Raw genomic sequence first — 17,236 nt, 5'->3', positions numbered from 1 at the left:
GCACCGGCGCTTTTTGTGCTGAAGCACAGACGGAAGGAAAAACGCCCACTCTCTTGCCCCACCTTCCATCCCTGGCGTCTGCTCTTCGCCCCTTCATTTTGGGAAGCCCTCCGGTCCCCTCTCAGGGAACGGCAACGAACTCAAGGGGTTAAAGCAGGCAACAGCTCCTAACAGCTCACTTGTGCAAGTCAAAAACTAGGAGAGTCTTTCCTAAGCCACCTGTTTACCCACCACTTGATTTTTCCTACTCAAAAAGTGCAGTCCAGCAAAATTTCTTTAAACATTTTTAATAAATAATCAGTGTCACACATCACGTGTGTCTGGGAAGGGCAGGAGGGAGGATCCCTGTGATGCTGTGGCTGCTCCTCTGCAAGAAAAGAGCGTTCAGAGACTGATCCAGCCTTCGGATCCGTGTCTCCGGAGCAGCAGCTTCGGGCTCCCTGAGCACAGCTGCTGAGGAGTGAGACAGCTCCTGGTGAAGGTGCGACAGCTCCTGGCAGGTCTTGGCACAGCGTTCCATATAGTCCTGCTGGGATTGTTGTTCTTGGGCCAGCTGCCTCTGCAGAAGGGACACCTGGAAGAGGCGAAAGGCCGAGCTCAGACAAGTCTACACTGGTAGGACCAGCCGTAGCTCCGCAGTACCGGCTCTCAGGGAAGACGCACCCTCTAACTCCAGCCCTGGCCAACACTTTGTCCTTGTGGAATGAAGTTCCCAGAGTCACCCTGAACTGACCTCACATGACCAACAATTCCGAGCCCCTTTCTGGCACAGCATTCACACCTACAGCACTGAGACGTGACACGGACGCTAAGAGCATCTCCCAGGAAGTGAGAGATTGAGTTCCAGTTCTGCTGTTTCCCAGACCCAACCATTGCCCTAACTAGCCTACTGGGGACCAGCTTTGAGCAGAGCACCTCCGTTTTTCTGTTCAAGGGGAACGTCCTCACGATATCCTCTATTTTCCGTTGAGTTTCAGGTTTCTGAATTTCCTCTGATCCCTCTGCCACCCTGCTTGACCTTCAGGCAAGCCAGACACCAGACCCAGGTGAAGGATCTTGTTTGGCCATGGCCAACAGATGTGTCTGACTGGGAATTTCCACGGACGGCTGTAGTCACTTCCTGACAGACAAACACCCCTCGGGCTGTAGCAGCGTGCAAAGTTGTGCCCACCAGTACAGCCCCAGCGGCTTTTGACGAGAACTTTCCTGCTCCTCACCTGCTCCTGCAGCTCAGCCAGTTGACAACGGCAGCACGCGTGAGACGACTCCTGCAAAGGAAACACAAGCATTTCTTTTTGGTCTCCAGTTTGGTCAGGGCCACAGTCTACATCCAATGTCTCTTAGGTCTATCCCGGGGCTGCGGCCACTGGGATTTGCCATCGTTCCTGTGTACGGCCAGAGCCTCCTCCCACCAAGTCAAATTCTGTTCTCACCTGTCCAGAAGCAGATGCCTTGTGCTGGGTAGACTCAGGCAGAGAAAACCCACACACATCTGGCAGTGACCGACCACCGCAATCTCTTGTCAGTCTCCTGCGTTCTCTCTCCTGGAGAACTCTTCTCTTCTCTGCTTCCTCTTCCTCCCAGGTTTGGAGTTTCTGCATTGGTTTTCGTAGGGTCTCCCCTTCAGCTCTCCATCGCAAAGCTGGTGTTAACGGTTTCACCAGCTCACTCTGACTCCTAAGCTTTTCTTCTCTCTCTCTCTGAGCCTTCTCTAAATACCTGACTCTCTCTCTCTGGTACTTGATCTCTTCATCTTTCTTTGTCAGAGTCTGCAGAACATGCTGGAGAGTTTCCTGAAGACCTCTTATTTCCTCTTCTAACTCTTGTTGCTCACCTTGAGCCTTGGTCTTTTGTTCCCTCTCGTCACGCAAGGCTTCTTCCAGGACCTTCTCTTGCTCTTGGTGCTGTCTAACCTCTTCAGTCTTATCCCTCAGCCTAAGCTGGACATTCTCCAAGGTCTTCAGTTCTTGTTCCTGGCGCTGGAGTTTTTGCATGAGAGTTGCATTGTCTTCCTCTCTCTTCCTCACCATTTCCTCAAGCACCTTCACTTGCTTCTGGCACGATGTTAGTGCTACATTCAGGCTTTCCTCACGAACCTGGAGCATGTTCATTTGCTCTGTCTGCTTGAGGAACTCCAAATGGTTCGCTCTCAACAGTTGGCTCATTTTGTCTAGTTCCTGCTCTAGACTGTTGGCCCGCTTGCCTTCTAACTCCTGCTCTAGAAGGAACACTTTCAGTTCTTGGATCCGCCGAGTCAGAGACACAAGCTCTACCTTTTTTTCCCTCACACTTCCTTTCACGTGCTCCAGATCCCATATCTGTTCTTGCTGGGATCTGATTTCCCGGTCCCTCTCCTCCAGCTCTTTGCTCATCTTGCTGATAGCAGTTCTCTGCAACTCTTGCTGCTTCTCCAGCTCCCAGATCTGTTCTTGCTGGAATCTGATCTCCCGGTCCCTCTCTTCCAGCTCTTGGCTCATTTTGCTGGCAGCAATCCTTTGCTTTTCTTGCTGCTTCTCCAGCTCCTGGATCTGTTCTTGCTGGGATTCCATGGTCTGGTTTTTCTCTGCTATGGCCTTAATAACCTGATTGAAAGTACTGAGATGTGCTTCTCTCTGCTGTACCAGCACTCGGATCTGTTCCTGGTACAGCTGCACTTCTCTCTCCTTCCCTGACAGGATGGTGGTCATACGAGTGAGAGTCTCCTGCAAAGCTTTTCCCTCTGCTGCCTCTTTCTGGAGCATCTGCATTTTCTCCTTCTGCGTTTCCAGTTCCTCATTTTTCATTTTTAAGACAGACAGAGTACTTTGCAGTTCTTGTTGAAGGGCATGGCTCATATCTGTCGCTATTTCTGCTCGGCTTTCCGAGGCTGTGACTGCTTCCCGAAGAAGCTGCATCTCCCCTGCCAGTTTTTCTGTCACTTCTTGCAGTGTCTCGTGTTCACGCTGCAAAACAGGGAGAAAGAGAATCAGTAATTCCATCTGGGTATGTTTGCTTTTCGTACAAGATGGGAACTCCTGCTTCGCTGGCAGTCAAGGGCTCAAGTTGGAGCTTCTAGTAGAAAATTGGAGCTATTCAGTTGGTTTCCCTGTCCAGTGTCAATCTTCTACTGTCTCTCAAAAAAGATTTCAGAACTGTACTGTATTTATCAGGCTCTGTCCACAACGGATGTTTGGAGTGACTGTAAATGGAGAAGTGGGAAAATATCGATCAAGTAACAACAGCTGCACTGGCTCAAAAGTCCAGGCTCGTCTCCTGTACGGAACAGTGCCTGTGAGTGCACACCCAGGGAAGAAAGCCTAGGAGCAGGGCAGACTTACAGGATGGCTCCCCGACCCCAGCACTGTTGCAGCTTGTGAGAACATTCCCAGTCTCCCCCTGACCCCATCCACACCTGCTCTATTTACAACGCCCTTTGTCCAGGAGTTCAACAGGTCTGCGCTGCTGGGGGGGTACCCAGCCCTGCTTCCCTTGGCACCCGGCCTTCCTCTTGCTCGTCTCTGGAGCTCACCAGGCTCCGTGCTTTCCGTGCCTGCGCCAGCCCTTGCCTCCTCAGGCCCAGCACTTCAGTTTCAGAGCCTTGTTGCTGCCCTTCACTCTGGTACCCGGCGCTCTCAGCCTCCCTCACCTTACGCCCGATTGCCAACCGCCCGTTCCTCCAACCTGCCCTACTAGCCAGGCTCACCTGCCCATACTGTCGCGCCTCTGCCAGCTCCTGCCTGAGCTGCTCGACCTGCTGGCAGGTTTGTGTCAGCTCTCCCTCCGTTTGGCGCAGCTGCTGTAGCAAAACGTTCTTCGCACGCTCCCTTTCCAGCAGGATCTGCACGGGAATAAAGAGAAGATGAGTTGAAACATCGAACATAAAATTTGTGTGGCAAGACTCAAAGACTGATGGGCTCACATGCTCTCAGAGCACTGTGCTGCTGGTCTCCTAGGACATCATCTGCCCCCTTGGACACACAGCTTCCTCATGAGACTGGCAGTATGGACGTGGTCCATCCATGGCCCACCTTGACTGAATCTCCAACAAACTCTTAGTCATCTAACACAAAATGTGTGCCATTTCCCAAGGGCCTTGCTGCTGAGGGGATCCCTCCTCTTCTGCTCTGTCCTGTTTGCCTTTCAACAGCCACTTTGGCACCTAGTTAGCAGCAGAGAAAACGCCAGGCTGCCAGAGGGCTGCAGTTGGCAGTTCCTGCAGAAAACTCCTGTATTCTAAGGGGGGGGTGCTGAAAATTACATCAGTTTTAGGGTGTTGAATAGGCTTTGGTAAAGGTCTGACATCCCAGGGACACGCTGCCATCTCCAAGCACTGCCCTGTCAGTTCAAGACCTACAGACACAGCTGCGGGCACTGCTGCCCCTGGGCAGTCTGCACAAAGAGGACTTTGGGCAGGACACAAGGAAGACTCTCCGTGCAGGACACGGTTGCTTTGGCACAGGAGATCTGGGCACAAAAGAGCTTCCAGCAGGTGACTCAAAACACAGCCCAGAAGACACCTCTGTTTTACTGCTCCAAAATATTTCAGAGGAGGCTTTAAAAGGTTTTTTCTTTGGTCAACGATCCTGCTGCACCCCTCCCCGGCCCCCCCAAGCAAAAACCCCATCCTCCTGGGGATGCAGTGCTCCAAACCCAGTTTTGGCCTACGGCAGAGGATGGCTGCCATGTCACACGCTCAGGCGATTTTCTTCTACAGCCAGCCCCCAAAGCTTGCCTGGAGAACTCAGAAGCACACTGTTTCCTACCAGGTCTCGCAGGAGCTGGTTCATTTCAACTTCGGGATCAGAGTCCCGAAGTGCGAGGACGTTGTAATCCTGCTCTTCTGTGTGCAGGAGCTGTCCTGCCACATTTTCCTGTTGCTGGTTCATGCCAGGTCTCTCTGCTTCCAGCTCACCTCGGAGACACTTCACTTCTCCTGCCAACATGACAAATGGCAAGGTTCAGAGTCGACACAAACAACGGTTCTGGCTTTACTGACCTTAAGCCACTGGAATTTCCGTGGAGGAGGGATCTGCCTCCAGCTCCCTCGCTCCTCAGAAGCACGGCGGACAGACAGCTGGTTTGATACCATCTTCCCTGGGCAGGGGGATCACCGGAAACAAAGCACACGACGCGCTCACCTTGTGTCACCTCCTTGGCCTGCGTGAGCGTGTGAGGTTGGATTTCCAGCCGGCTCCCAGTGATCTGCAGCTGAGAGAAGTGCTGCTGAGCCTCGAGCAGACTGGATTCCAGGCTCTCCTTCACTGACCTGCAAGTTGGGAACACACAGAGAAATGACTTTCCTGCTCCCGACACCCACAGGGAGCTATTCCAGTAAGAAGTCGGTCAAGATCCCTGTGCCTGAGTATGGAAAAGGGCTTGCACAGAAACTTGTACACAGCAAACACAGAAATCTGCTGTTCAAAAGAGCAGTGCAGCCCCTCCGAGGCAATGCCCAGGCTTTCCTTACGACCTGGCAGAACACGGAGAGCCCAGACCAGTTTGATCTCAAGAGCCAAATCTGAACTTGCTCTGGTCTGCTCTAGGGCACACGGGGAGCTGTGCCCACACAGCCGGTGCCAGCAAGCGAAAGCCCAGCTCTGCTCACAGCCCCGATCTCATCAGCACGTCCACCTTGCTCTGCAGGGGCACAGAAGAGCTTTGCCCAGGCTGACTCACGACTTTTTAACGCTGCTCAGAGTCTAGGCACGGGCAGGTAATTTTCCTGACTCCCTGTGCTGAAAAGGGACTACAGAAATACATCAGATGGTGGTGTAAAATCTCATGCCTGGAGCAGCATTGGTAAGAAATCAGAACAACAACTACCTGGAAGGAGACACGGGTGTCCTTTAGTTTAAACTGGTCCACCAGCGGAAGACAAAAGCTTGCTACCTTTACTTAGGTGCTGCTCCCTAAGCAGGCAGTAGCCCAAATGACTCCTCGCCCTCTCAAAGGCAAGTTGTACTGCAGGGGCAAACTGTTACATCACTCTTACATCACTCGTCTTCCACAAACTGCTCTGTGTGACACACAGGATTCCGGAACCAGAAGCTGCAGTTTCCTCTCTGACCTGGGTGCCAGGTTCCTACAACACACGGCACGGCCTCGCTCATGCAGGGATGCAATCAGGACAGCATCCTCCAGGGTAAAGGGGCCCCTGAGCACTACAACAATAAACCCACAACAGCAGGATTTCACTGCTTCAACGGACAGTGGAGGATGTGTCTTCAGGAAGGAGAACAAGCACATACTTGTGATTACACCCCTCTCTGCCAGTCCAAAGGGAATATGCTCCGTTTGAAGGATAAATCAAAGTCCGTCTCTACAACAGAACAGAAAAGACAGAGTTCAAAACTGTGACAACAACAGGCTCTTGAGAACAACACCTGGCAAGAACAGTTGCTGATTTTTCGTTATCTATTGCCAAAGGATCTTCCTAACTTTTTCTAAACAAAGAATTTATCTCTTTTTCAAAATAAAAAAGGAGCTGAACATTTAATAATTTAATAACAGCTCAATAATCGACCCAACGTAATTCAGCTACATCAAGTAAGAGACGCTGGGGCGCAGCTCTCAAGAAACACACAGAGCCCTAAGGGTGTTGATCAGCCTTGCTAATAACATGCTCTGGAGTGGTAAAGCGTAATGGTCACGACACATGACAAACAATCTCTAAAACATCGTTTGTTCAGCTCTGCAAGATCAGGAGTCTTCTAAAAAACACCTGAGGGGACAAACATCTCAGTACTTTTCTTTTTTTTTTTCTCCTCACCTGAAAAGGAGAACTTGCCACAATTCTCTGGTGAGAATTCAAAAGAGGCTTCCCTGCGGCTGGTGGAACCAGCTCTAGGTCCTGCACCGTAGGTAGCAAGAGTCAGCTTAGAAACAGAAGGCCCTCAAGATTTCCAGCAGGAGCCTCTAGCTTCAGCCTAAACGGCAGTGTCCTCCTCACAAGGTCCGGCTGTCAGCCGGAGCCAAGCTGGCTTGCTTTGGACCTCACACAGGAACGTACGAGGGGCATAAACATGTGCCCAAGGCTCAGGAGAGCTTTGCTCGCTTCAGCTGTCAGAAAAACAACATTCAACTCTTGGCATACTGTCGGGTGTTTCTGCTCAAGACTCTTCTGTTTTCTGTCCATGGAAGGCAAACAGACCATCAGCAACAAACAATTCTCTCCAAGTTATCCCATAATACCCGAGATCGTACATTAGGAAACTCACATGGAAATGATGACAAACTCCCTAGTCTCCTCCAGTGACATGATTCTCCCAAGCTCTTTCTCCAGGGTACTGAAATCAGGTAGTCCAGAGCAAGGAGTCTTGTGTCATCACCTAGTTCTCATCTTCCTCCTCAGAGCCTAAAGAGGCTCTAGCAATTCCCAGAACCAGAGAACCATTTAGGTTGGAATGGACCTTTAAGATCATCAAGTCCAGCCGCTAACCCAGCACTGCCAAGTCCACCACTAAAGCACAAGCGCCACGTCTACACGTCTTTGGAAGACCTCCAGGGATCGTGACCTATCCACTTCCCTGGGCAGCCCATTCCAATGCTTGACCACTCTTTCAGGAAATAAATTTCCCCATCCCCCCCTAGTAAGAAATTCCCATGCAAAAAATACAGGTTTCTTGGAATGGAGAATAGATGACAGAGAAACATCTAAAGAGGCAGACTTGCTGAATTTAGAGACCTTTTCTTCTTCCCTCGGCACAAGTCAGGAGTGAGGATGAACTCAGGGAATCCAGAAGGGACCTGCTCGCTAATTCTCACACTGTACCTACCAGCTGATACCGCAAAAGTCAGCTCTAAGAGTTATTGAAGTTTTTGAAGGCAGGCGTTCTTCAGTGCAGCGCTGGGCAGCTCCTCCACAAGTGCTCCGCCAGATTCCCAAAATCGTAGAGATTACACGTTACACAATCGTACATATTCATAGAACTGCTAAGAACTGATTTACTGAAACATAAGACTTTCTGGAAATCATTAATATATACAAATGTCCGTCTTGCATGCACAGTTGTCTGCATCGGTGGTCTTTGGGGTCTTCAGGGGTCCTCTGGTGGTCTTCAGCAGTCTTCCTCACTTGTCTGTTAGTTGACCTTTTTTCTTGATTCTGCGAAGCGGGAAGTCTTCTACGTGCTTTGAAGACAAATTTAAAAGAATGTTTGTTAGCATCTCCATTTTCTACACTTTCTCGATTATCTCTAACATAAACAGTGTTGCCTCAGTAGCCTGAATTACATGCAAAGGGTTAAAAGGCTGTCACCTCCCCAGAGAGTTAAAAGAAACACGGTCTTGAGTTAATCAGCTAAGGTGTTTACATCACTTGTGTCCTTGGTTGGGTATCTTTTTCATCCCCCCTTGTCTTTATACTTTGTAAATTCCTTTACAAAGGCTCTAAATTCTCCTATTTCATTACCTTGGGCAAAGCCCAAACTCTCACAGCAAGTTTCTTTAATTTCTACCACAAAAGGCAATTAGGGATTGTTAACACAATTACTATTACTAGTAATATCAAAAATGGATGGTCTCAGGCATTTAAGGTTTTCTCTGCAGAAGGCGAGTACCCTGAAAAGACATCCCACCAGTGATGGGCTGTATCACATTTAATTTGACTGGACAATCCTACAGGTTTGATCATGGATTCGGTCAATGTCTTATTCACTTTCTTTAGATGTTCCTGAAGTTCCTCAGATTGGTTCAAGATTTTGTTTAACCCTTCCTGAGATAAGCTTGCATGTCTCAGGTTTAAGCTTTCATAATGCCAAAGGCTACCTGTCCTTCTGTGTGTGCAAAAAATGAGCATGTTTGTCCATGCCAAGTGAAATGGGTTACATTCTTGAGACATCCTATGAATGGGACAGTTGCGTTATGTTCTCTAACTACTGATGGATTGTGAGTCCACTAAACGCACATCTCCAGAATTAACTTCTACAAACGTTTCAAACACATTAGGAGAGAGAATCGTCCGTTTACAACTGTTACAGAGTGTTCTAACAAGCGTGGTTCACATCATGGAGATTGTTGTCACTCGGACGCCGTCAGAGGTGGTTTCACAAAGATCTAAATCATACGTCGTCTCGTTGCTTCCAATATATTTCCCTTGAAATTCCGGTAACCAGTACTCTGGGTTTCCTTGACTTAAAAAGAATGTTGGCAAAATTAAAAATTTACACATTAGTTCAGAGTCTGTCACATGATAGTACATTAATTGTCCTGCACCCCATCTATCATAACATTGCAATCTTAATTGCTTGAGCCACATTGAATTGCCCCAATTTTGTTTCTTAAGGTTTCCAGACCTACTGAATTCAGGAGTCCTATTCTAGTTCCTGCACCCCCAGGCAAAGTGTCACACCACGCTCGTCTTGTTCTCCGGAGGGGGTGGCTGGAAAGGAGATATTAAAGGTCAGCACATGTTTTTGTTGAACTCTTGCTGCATTTGCGCAGGGGATGCAATCTAATGAATTGATTCTGACCTATGGTCGGTCGTGGATTTAACAACGTTAAAGCGATCACTCACAGGGCACTCCTTCTCTTTCCAGTCTAATTTGTGTTCACACCTCTGTTTACACACATCAGGGTATCCCATTCACCAGGTACCCAAGAATGAGCAGTATTCATTATGAAGGAATCATTCCGAGTAACGCATTCCTTCATTTCTAGCAGAGGCACTGCCCCTTTGACTGTACAACATGTTAGAGGGCCGTTTGATTCAACCGTAAAACTCCTCAAGTTAGTACACAATGCAAAATCTAATCCCTGCTGTGGTACTTTGGAATTATCCTGTTTGGGGGGTCTCCACAGAGAACAATTCTGAGAGAACGAAATGTCTGCACAAGGATAAACATCACAAGTAGGATGTACTTGTAGCTTTTGGCTCTTTCCACTTCCACTGGAGACCCAAAACTGATTCATCTATTTTGTTCAAGGGCCAGCAGGGAGTGCAGGCAGGTACCCATCCTAAACCAAAACACAGTAGTATTAATTTTGGATCAGTCTTACAGATGTTGGTCCTGTGAGCTGGGATTTCCATGGTCCACCAGGTGAATACTGGATCCACACAGCGTGTTTCTCGAGTTTAATTGCAGTGTAGGTCATGAGCAGAACTTGAAAAGGGCCGCTCCATTTTCCTTCCAGAGGATCACCTAAAACATATTTAACACAGACCCAATCCCCTGGGTTCAAAGGATGTAGTGGAGAATCTAGACCCCACGCTCGTGCAGACAGCACTAGTTGATTGACTTCTTGCAATTGTTTCCCTAATAGTATTAGATATTGTTGCAAACTAATTTCCCCCACTTGGGTGAGATCTTGCCCTACATATCTGGTTTGATACGGTCTCCCGTGTAAGATTTCAGAATGACTCAGTTTCTCTCTAGTTCTTGGTTTAGCTCCAAGCCTTACTAACGCAATCGGGAGGGCTCGATCCCACTTCAGGTTGGTTTCCTGGCAGGTTTTGCTTAGCTGTGTTTTTGTCACGATTCATCTTTCCCACCTGTCCACTAGCTTGCGGCCGGGAAGCTGTATGTAATTTCCAGTCAATCTCTGAAAATTTACTGTCTTGCTGAACTATTTGTGACACGAAGTGTGACCCTCTGTCAGAGGAGATCACTTCTGGTACTCCAAATGTGGGAACAATTTCTTTTAATAAGACTTTTGTTACTTGTTGAGCTTTCTTTGTTCTACGTGGGAAGGCTTCAGGCCATCCAGAATAGGTTCAGACTAACAAATACCTAAACTCCCCTTTTCTGGGGAGCTGCAAAAAATCTATTTGCCAGTTTTGACCTGGAATTTTTCCCTTGTCAATATTACCAAATTTGACACGATTTTCTACTTTTGGATTATTTTTTAAACATATTTCACACCTCCCAACTACATTTCTCGTAGTTTAGAATAAGTTCCTGGCCACTATGTGTATAGTGAGGGAATCCTACAAAACTTCAGTTCCCCAATGTGTTTTGTCATGTTGTTTTTATCAATTTCCGTAATATCTTAAAGGGAACTGTTATTCTCTTGCCTTTTAACATTGCCCATCCCAATGAGCCAATCTCTGCATTTAAGTCATTAATTAATTTCTGATCTTTTTCATCATCTTTAACTGACTCAGGTAGTGGCAAAGATTCGTCAGGAATCAAACTTAATTCCTCACTTTGTTCCACTGCCTGCTTGGCCTCCTGATCATCTGATTTGTTTCCCATTTCCTTCTCAGCGTTACCTTTCTGATGTCCCTTGCAATGCATAGTTGCTACTGCCGACGGAGGTTGTACAGCTTCTAGAAGTCGTACTTTTAGGGAATGATTTTGCTTCTCCCACTCCATCTTTGGTGGTTCCAGCATATCCAGCCATTTCAATTCCATTTTTACAAAACTGCTACCATCGGTGCACCAGGTACAGTCCACTTCCTCTAAAGGTTCCTCTTTAAGATCCGGTCTGCTCACACACACAGTCTCAATGGTCTCTGTGCAATCATGCACAACAGTCTCCATTTCTTGTTTTTTGCTTAGAAAGGAAGCAGGATTGGTGATAGTAGATACAACAATCTCTATATCATCTTGTTCTGTCAGAACCCCTGGATATTTCAGGAATCTCGGCGGGGAAAGCTAGCGTCCTCCTTTTGTTCTAAACAGAGGTTACAGCATGAGAAGTGTGCACGATTATCTTTTGTCCCAGCGTCAATTTTCGTGCTTCTTGGATGGTGAGAGTAACAGCAGCCACTGTCCAAAGGCATCCTGGCCATCCTTTGCTTACTTCATCCAATGGCTTGGAGAAGTATGCCACAGCTCATTATAAGGACCGGGTTTTTGAGCCAAAATTCCTGAAGGCACCCCTTGTCTCTCAGATGAGAACAGCCAGAAGGGTTCTGTTACATCAGGAAGGCCCAAAGCTGGTGCCCTCATCAGTTCCAGCTTCAGTTCTTGCAATACCCTTTTGGCCTTGCCAGTCTGAGTTATTTGTGTCTATTTTTCAATAGTTCATGTAGAGGTTTAACTAAGAGTCCATAATTATAAATCCATAACCAACACCAACCTGTCATTCCCAAAAAGGTTCGAAGTTCTTTTACTGTAGTCGGCTCTGGAGTCCGGCAAATGGCTTCTTTTCAGTCTCGAGTTCATCAGCTAAGGCATTTACCAGTCATTTGTGTCCTTGGTTGGGTATCTTTTTCAAGGAAATTGCACTTAGTCTATCAAGTCCTAAGCCACCAGGAATCTCCTGCCTTGGATGGCGTTTAGCAGGTCTCTCTTTTAGCCGTGAAGGAACATATGTTGTTACCATTTCCAGAAAACAAACAAACAATAATTCACATTTCTTCCTTTAAAAGTAAAAAAATAAGTAGCGTTTTATTTCTTCTTTTGAGGAAATTCGTGGTCTAGAGACTTTGCATATGTCCTTCTAAAGATCTATTGAGCAGTTCCTGTAGTGTTGTTTTTTTCTCCCCTCAGTGTTTCTGTGAATAATCTTACGATGACACCAGTAAAAGTCACTCGGGATGTCTCTGTCTCTAGAAAATCTTGTCTCTTGTAAGTCCCAGCAGCATGAGGGGGGCATCCTCCTAAAGCAACTGGCCTCTTAGAAGAGGGACGCCAGACTGCTCCAGTCGCTCATGTCCGCTGGCAAAGAGGTGGTGTCAAGTTCACACAACTGCTCCATGTTGACGGAGTTGGAGAGGCAATCCTTGGTCCCTTCATCCCAGGAATGCTGCAGGTAAGAAGTGGCCATGAGGGTCTCGTCAAAGTCCAGGTTTTTCTGGTTGGCTTCAGTGAGGAGCTGCTCCTGCCCCTGGGCACAGTCGATGTGCCCGCATGCTGCCAAGTCCACGTCGTGCAACATGGGGCTCGTTGGCGTCGTGAGCTCCAGCTCCCCAAAAGCGGAGGTGTCTCCATTCAGGTCGGCATTGAAGATGGCTTCCCAGCCAAAGTCCCCTTTGAGCGATCCCAGCTGGGTCTGCTCTTCCTGGGTCAGCAAGGCAGAGTCGGAAAGCCGAGAGGCCTTGGCCATTCGCTGGGGTGAGGGCTGCTTGCGCTTTTCCCCTGCTTTGGCACCTGCTGGATTCCAGTTCTGGTCACCAGTGCCCTCTCCAAACCCTTTCAGCAGCTGCTGCAACTCCCTGTTGACGTTGAGGATGTTCCCGGAGATGCAAGGCAAAGCGGGTGGGCTGGCGACGCAGCGTGCTTCTTGCTGGGGTGTTTTGGGTAAGGCCGGGTGGATCTGCACTGGGGGTGTCCTCTGCTTTTTGAAGGCACTGTTCTTGAGCCGGTGGGCATACTGGGGATTGAGCTTCCAAAACCCGCCTCTCCCCGGCTCGCCCTTCTCCCGAGGCACCTTGATGAAGCCCTTGTTGAAGGAGAGGTTGTGACGGATGGAGTTCTAGACCCAAAAGAGAAAAAAAACAAGGTCGAATGCTTGCAAGGGGAGCTGGGGGTGGGAAAAAGAGGAGTTTGTGCTCCCATTGAGCTGTTCTGAAACTCTGAATGTGCCTGGAGTGATGTGAATAGTCAGAAAGGAAAGTCAGTTGTTGGTAAATAAGCCAGAGTTGGCCTCCCCAATGGCAAGAGTGTATTAAGAGATTGGATATGGCAGAGGGTTGGTTTTTGTAACGTTGCCTGGTCTGTTTCTGCATCCCTAATGCGTAGTGCTGAACAGGAAAAGCAAGGCTTGAATGCTTAGAGCTGTTAAAAACAGGCACACGCACACATCCCCCCCTCCCCCCTGCCAAGCCTTGCAGTGGCTGAAGGTCCTTGGATGTGTTGGCTCCTGTGCAAAGCTGTGAGCTGCCCCAGGAGTATCTCCATCTCCCCTGGGAGTATGGGTGGCCTGAGCTTGGCAGACTGTGTTCACATATGAGAAATGGGATAGGGGATGAGAACACAGACTGAGAAAGAAAAGGAGAAAAGAAACAAGGAAGGGAGAAGAAAGAAAGGGACAAGAAAAAAAAAGGGAAAAAAAAGGAAAAAAGAAGAAAAAAGAAGAAAAAAATGACAAAAAAAGAAAAAAGGGAAAAAAGACAAGAAGGAAAAAGGAAAAAGGAAAAAGGAAAAAGGAAAAAGGAAAAAGGAAAAAGGAAAAAGGAAAAAGGAAAAAGGAAAAAGGAAAAAGGAAAAAAGGAAAAAGGAAAAAAGAAAAAGGAAAAAAGAAAAAGGAAAAAAGAAAAAAGAAAAAGGAAAAAAGAAAAAAGACCTGGCCTCGTGGGAGGGTTGGAAGCTGTGGAAAGCCCTCCCCAGCCCTGAAGGGAGAGGGGACAAGGCCAGAGGGCTCCAAAGCTCCTACCTGCCAGCTGGGATCGGCACGTCGGAAGTAGCAGAAGTTGTCGGTGATCCACTCGTAGATGGCGGAGAGGGGGATCTGGGGCTTCTTGCTGGCTTCCATCGCCATGCGGATGAGGGTGGCGTAGGAGTAGGGCGGCTTGACGGACGGGTCGCTCTTGTAGTCCACGTCCCCGACGAGCCGAGGGTGTGTGGCCATGGCGTGGTGCGCCGGCCTCGAGGTGGAGGCGGAGATGGGCTGGCAGGGAGCGGGAGGCACAGCCACATGTGCCAGGTCAGCGGCCAGGGGCGAGCACGGGGCAGCAAAGCTGGTCACCTCTTGCCAGTGCTGCGGGTCCGGGGCGCCGGGGCAGCAGGAGGGCTTGCCCATGAGAGTGTGTTTGATGGAGAAGTCCGGCAGCCAGCCGAGGCTGGGGAAGCTCTCGTCCGGGCCAGCCAAGACCTTCCGGCCGCTGTCGCTGGGCGGCCGCCAGTTCAGCCACCTCTTAGCCATGCCTTGGCGCGCCAGCGGCTCGTGTGTTCCCGGGGTGCAGGGGAAGGGGCGGGAGGGCGCGGGGCAGATCCTGCAACAACAGGGAGAGCAACGGCTGAGGCTCCCCGAGGCGCAGCCGCTCTCCGGCACCCGGGGGGCTGGGGCTGGCTGCTCCCGGGGCCGCCGGGCGAGCCCCGTCCCCGGGCTGCTGCGCACCGGAGCTGCCGCCCCCCCCCGGGCTGCCTTAGCAGCCCTGAACCGCGGGGCAATTCCCTCCGACCCCCGCGTCCCGCGGGCATCCACAGCCCGGGGGGCTGGCGCTGCCCAGCAAACCTTCCGCTGAAGCACGGAATGGACAGAAACACCGACCCCCCCTCGGCCAGCCCCCCCCGAGCCCCGCCGCCCCGCGGAGCCAGGAGGTCTCTCCCGCCCGCCGGGAGCAGCACAAAGTCTCCCCATCTCCAGCACCTCGCCAGCAGCGCTGCCCAGTTCCCCCCGGCTCCGCTCCCACCTGCCCTCGCTTTCCTGCTCCCCCCTGCCCCCGGCACCCCTCAGCCCCGGGGCGGGGGGCGCGGGCCCCCCCCGCGCACACCGTCCCTCCCGGCGAGCCGGGAGCCGCCGGCTGCAGCTCCTGCCGGGCTGGGACGCGGCGGCCGGTTTCTCCGCGGGGCCGAGACCCCGCGAGCCCGCGGCTCCGGGGCAGGAGAGCGCCCTGCGGGGGCCGGGGCCGAGGGGCCGCGCACCGGCTGCGCCGGGCGGCCGGACCGGCAGTTGCCCCGTTCCAACGACGCGGGGCCCAGCGGGCGCGGGGGGGCGGGAGCGCGGGGGCCGCTCCGAACGGCTTCCCGCGAGCCACGGCGAAGCCCCGCCCCGCCAGCAGCTCCCGGCCCTGCCATTGGTCCGTGGGGAGCGCGAGCGCCCGGCCGCTGCGGGCTGAGACTCGGCCCGTGGGAGCGGGATGGGACGGGGGGCACTGGAAGGGATGGGACGGGGGGCACTGGAAGGGATGGGACGGGGGGCACTGGAAGGGATGGGACGGGGGGCACTGGAAGGGATGGGACGGGGAGCACTGGAAGGGATGGGATGGGCGGGGTGGTGGGAGCCAGGGATGCTGGGGGACCCCACCGGACGCCACAGCCGGGGCCAAATCCAGCCCAGCAGGACTGTCCCAGGGCCTGGGGGCACAGGATCACCCTGGGGCACCCCTCCAGCCCCGTACCTCCTCCTGCCCTGAGTACGACCCCGGGGGCCCCAGCCGTGACCCCCAGGGGCCCCATGTCCCCTCAGGAGCTGCCGGCACCACCAGGGCAGTGGGGTGGCCCTGCAGGAGCAGGGCAGAGCTGTCCCCCTCCCCACCATGCTGCCTGCTCAGGGTCCAGGCCAGCCCCTGTCCCAGCTGGGGCCATCCTGCTGCCATCCCGCTGCACAGGGACAGCCTTAAACAGGTCACCGTTTGCCCCCGCCCAACCGCCCTCCCCCGGGGAAGCCCCCAGCCCCACACTGACACCATCACCCCAACCCTCTCCCCTGTAAGCAGCTCTCCCTCTCCCCAAGCCCCCACAGCCCTCAGCCCAGCCAGATCCAGTGCTACCCCAGGCACAGGTGGGGATCAGAGGGCACCCACCCCACACAGCCCCCTTTGCTGCGCAGTCACAGACCAGGGACACGGGTTTGTTCTCCCTCCTGAAGGGGTTATTAACCGGGAACGCAGAAACACAAACCCAAACAAGGCACCGGGTACAGCCCGACAGCGGCAGCTCCCCCCCAGGAACCGCTTCCCACCCTGCCCAGCTCACAGAGCTGTCACAGGGCTGCTGGTTTGCAGGCCAGTGCTCAGCCCCACACCACAGCACACCCACGGGTGCCACAGCCCAACCCCTGCCCAGGGTGGGGGGTCCAGGGTGGGGGTGAAGCCCCTCCTGCCCCCTGAAGTTAACCACAGCTGGCTTGGAGAAAGATAAACTACTTTAAATAAGATGGGGGCAAAAGACCCAACAAAAACAACCACCACCAAATGACAAAAAAAACCCCCACAAACCCAGGCAGTTGGTGACTACTACAACAAGGGGCACCCACAGGGTGCCCACCCCCAGGCACCTGCCCCCTCTCTGCCCCTGCCAGCAGAGAAGGACCAGGGCTGGGGTCCTGTAGCACCTGCCAGCCGCAAAGGAGGTTTAAGTGCTTTGCTGTAACAGTTCTGCCATTAAGCCCCACTGGGGGCTCGCAGCCCTGCTGGGCCCCCCGGGCTCGCAGCTGTGCTGGGGAGGGGCTCACAGCCCCAGAGAGGGTCTGCCCGGCAAGATGGCTCCCCAGGGCTCAGCAGGGGAAGTGCTGCAGGCCAGTGGCTTTCCCAGGGCTGGCACAACCTCCCCTGGCCCAGGGGGCAAAGGGAAGGGTCTGGAGCAGTGGCCGGGGGGCTGCCCCACACCCCCTGAGCCCCAGTCCCAGCAGGGGAGAGGAGAACTGGGGGTAGCAGCTGGCACCCACCACAGTTCTGCCCTCCCCACCCCTCCACTGCAGAGGAAGGTTG

At 51.9% G+C, this 17,236-nt stretch overlaps 2 protein-coding genes across 2 annotated transcripts; both read right to left on the bottom strand.

Moving 5' to 3' along the window:
- Positions 1 to 310: 310 nt before the first annotated feature.
- LOC147527699 (uncharacterized) lies at positions 311 to 4,865 on the bottom strand. Its single transcript, XM_086621873.1, has 3 exons — positions 4,743 to 4,865; positions 1,434 to 2,942; positions 311 to 574 (listed from the first exon to the last, which is right to left on the bottom strand). Exons 1-3 carry the CDS (start codon positions 4,863 to 4,865, stop codon positions 311 to 313), a joined length of 1,896 nt encoding a protein of 631 aa, XP_086477999.1.
- A 7,675-nt stretch (positions 4,866 to 12,540) lies between these two features.
- On the bottom strand, positions 12,541 to 14,727 carry LOC104377029 (forkhead box protein J1-like). Its single transcript, XM_086621872.1, has 2 exons — positions 14,239 to 14,727; positions 12,541 to 13,338 (listed from the first exon to the last, which is right to left on the bottom strand). Exons 1-2 carry the CDS (start codon positions 14,725 to 14,727, stop codon positions 12,541 to 12,543), a joined length of 1,287 nt encoding a protein of 428 aa, XP_086477998.1.
- Positions 14,728 to 17,236: the final 2,509 nt, after the last annotated feature.

The sequence above is a fragment of the Tauraco erythrolophus genome, chromosome 16 (genome assembly GCF_009769465.1).
Source record: "Tauraco erythrolophus isolate bTauEry1 chromosome 16, bTauEry1.pri, whole genome shotgun sequence".
Taxonomy (NCBI): domain Eukaryota; kingdom Metazoa; phylum Chordata; class Aves; order Musophagiformes; family Musophagidae; genus Tauraco; species Tauraco erythrolophus.
This window is presented reverse-complemented; position numbering and strand designations above follow the sequence as displayed.

Excerpts from the sequence above, each read along its gene's own strand:
- LOC147527699 (XM_086621873.1), bottom strand. The coding sequence starts at position 4,865 with ATGAACCAGCAACAGGAAAATGTGGCAGGACAGCTCCTGCACACAGAA. Across the intron at positions 2,943-4,742 it reads ACCAGCTCCTGCGAGACCTG|CGTGAACACGAGACACTGCA; the intron begins GTAGGAAACAGT and ends CCTGTTTTGCAG. Across the intron at positions 575-1,433 it reads AGGCATCTGCTTCTGGACAG|GTGTCCCTTCTGCAGAGGCA; the intron begins GTGAGAACAGAA and ends CGCCTCTTCCAG.
- LOC104377029 (XM_086621872.1), bottom strand. The coding sequence starts at position 14,727 with ATGGCTAAGAGGTGGCTGAACTGGCGGCCGCCCAGCGACAGCGGCCGG. Across the intron at positions 13,339-14,238 it reads GTGCCGATCCCAGCTGGCAG|AACTCCATCCGTCACAACCT; the intron begins GTAGGAGCTTTG and ends TTTTGGGTCTAG.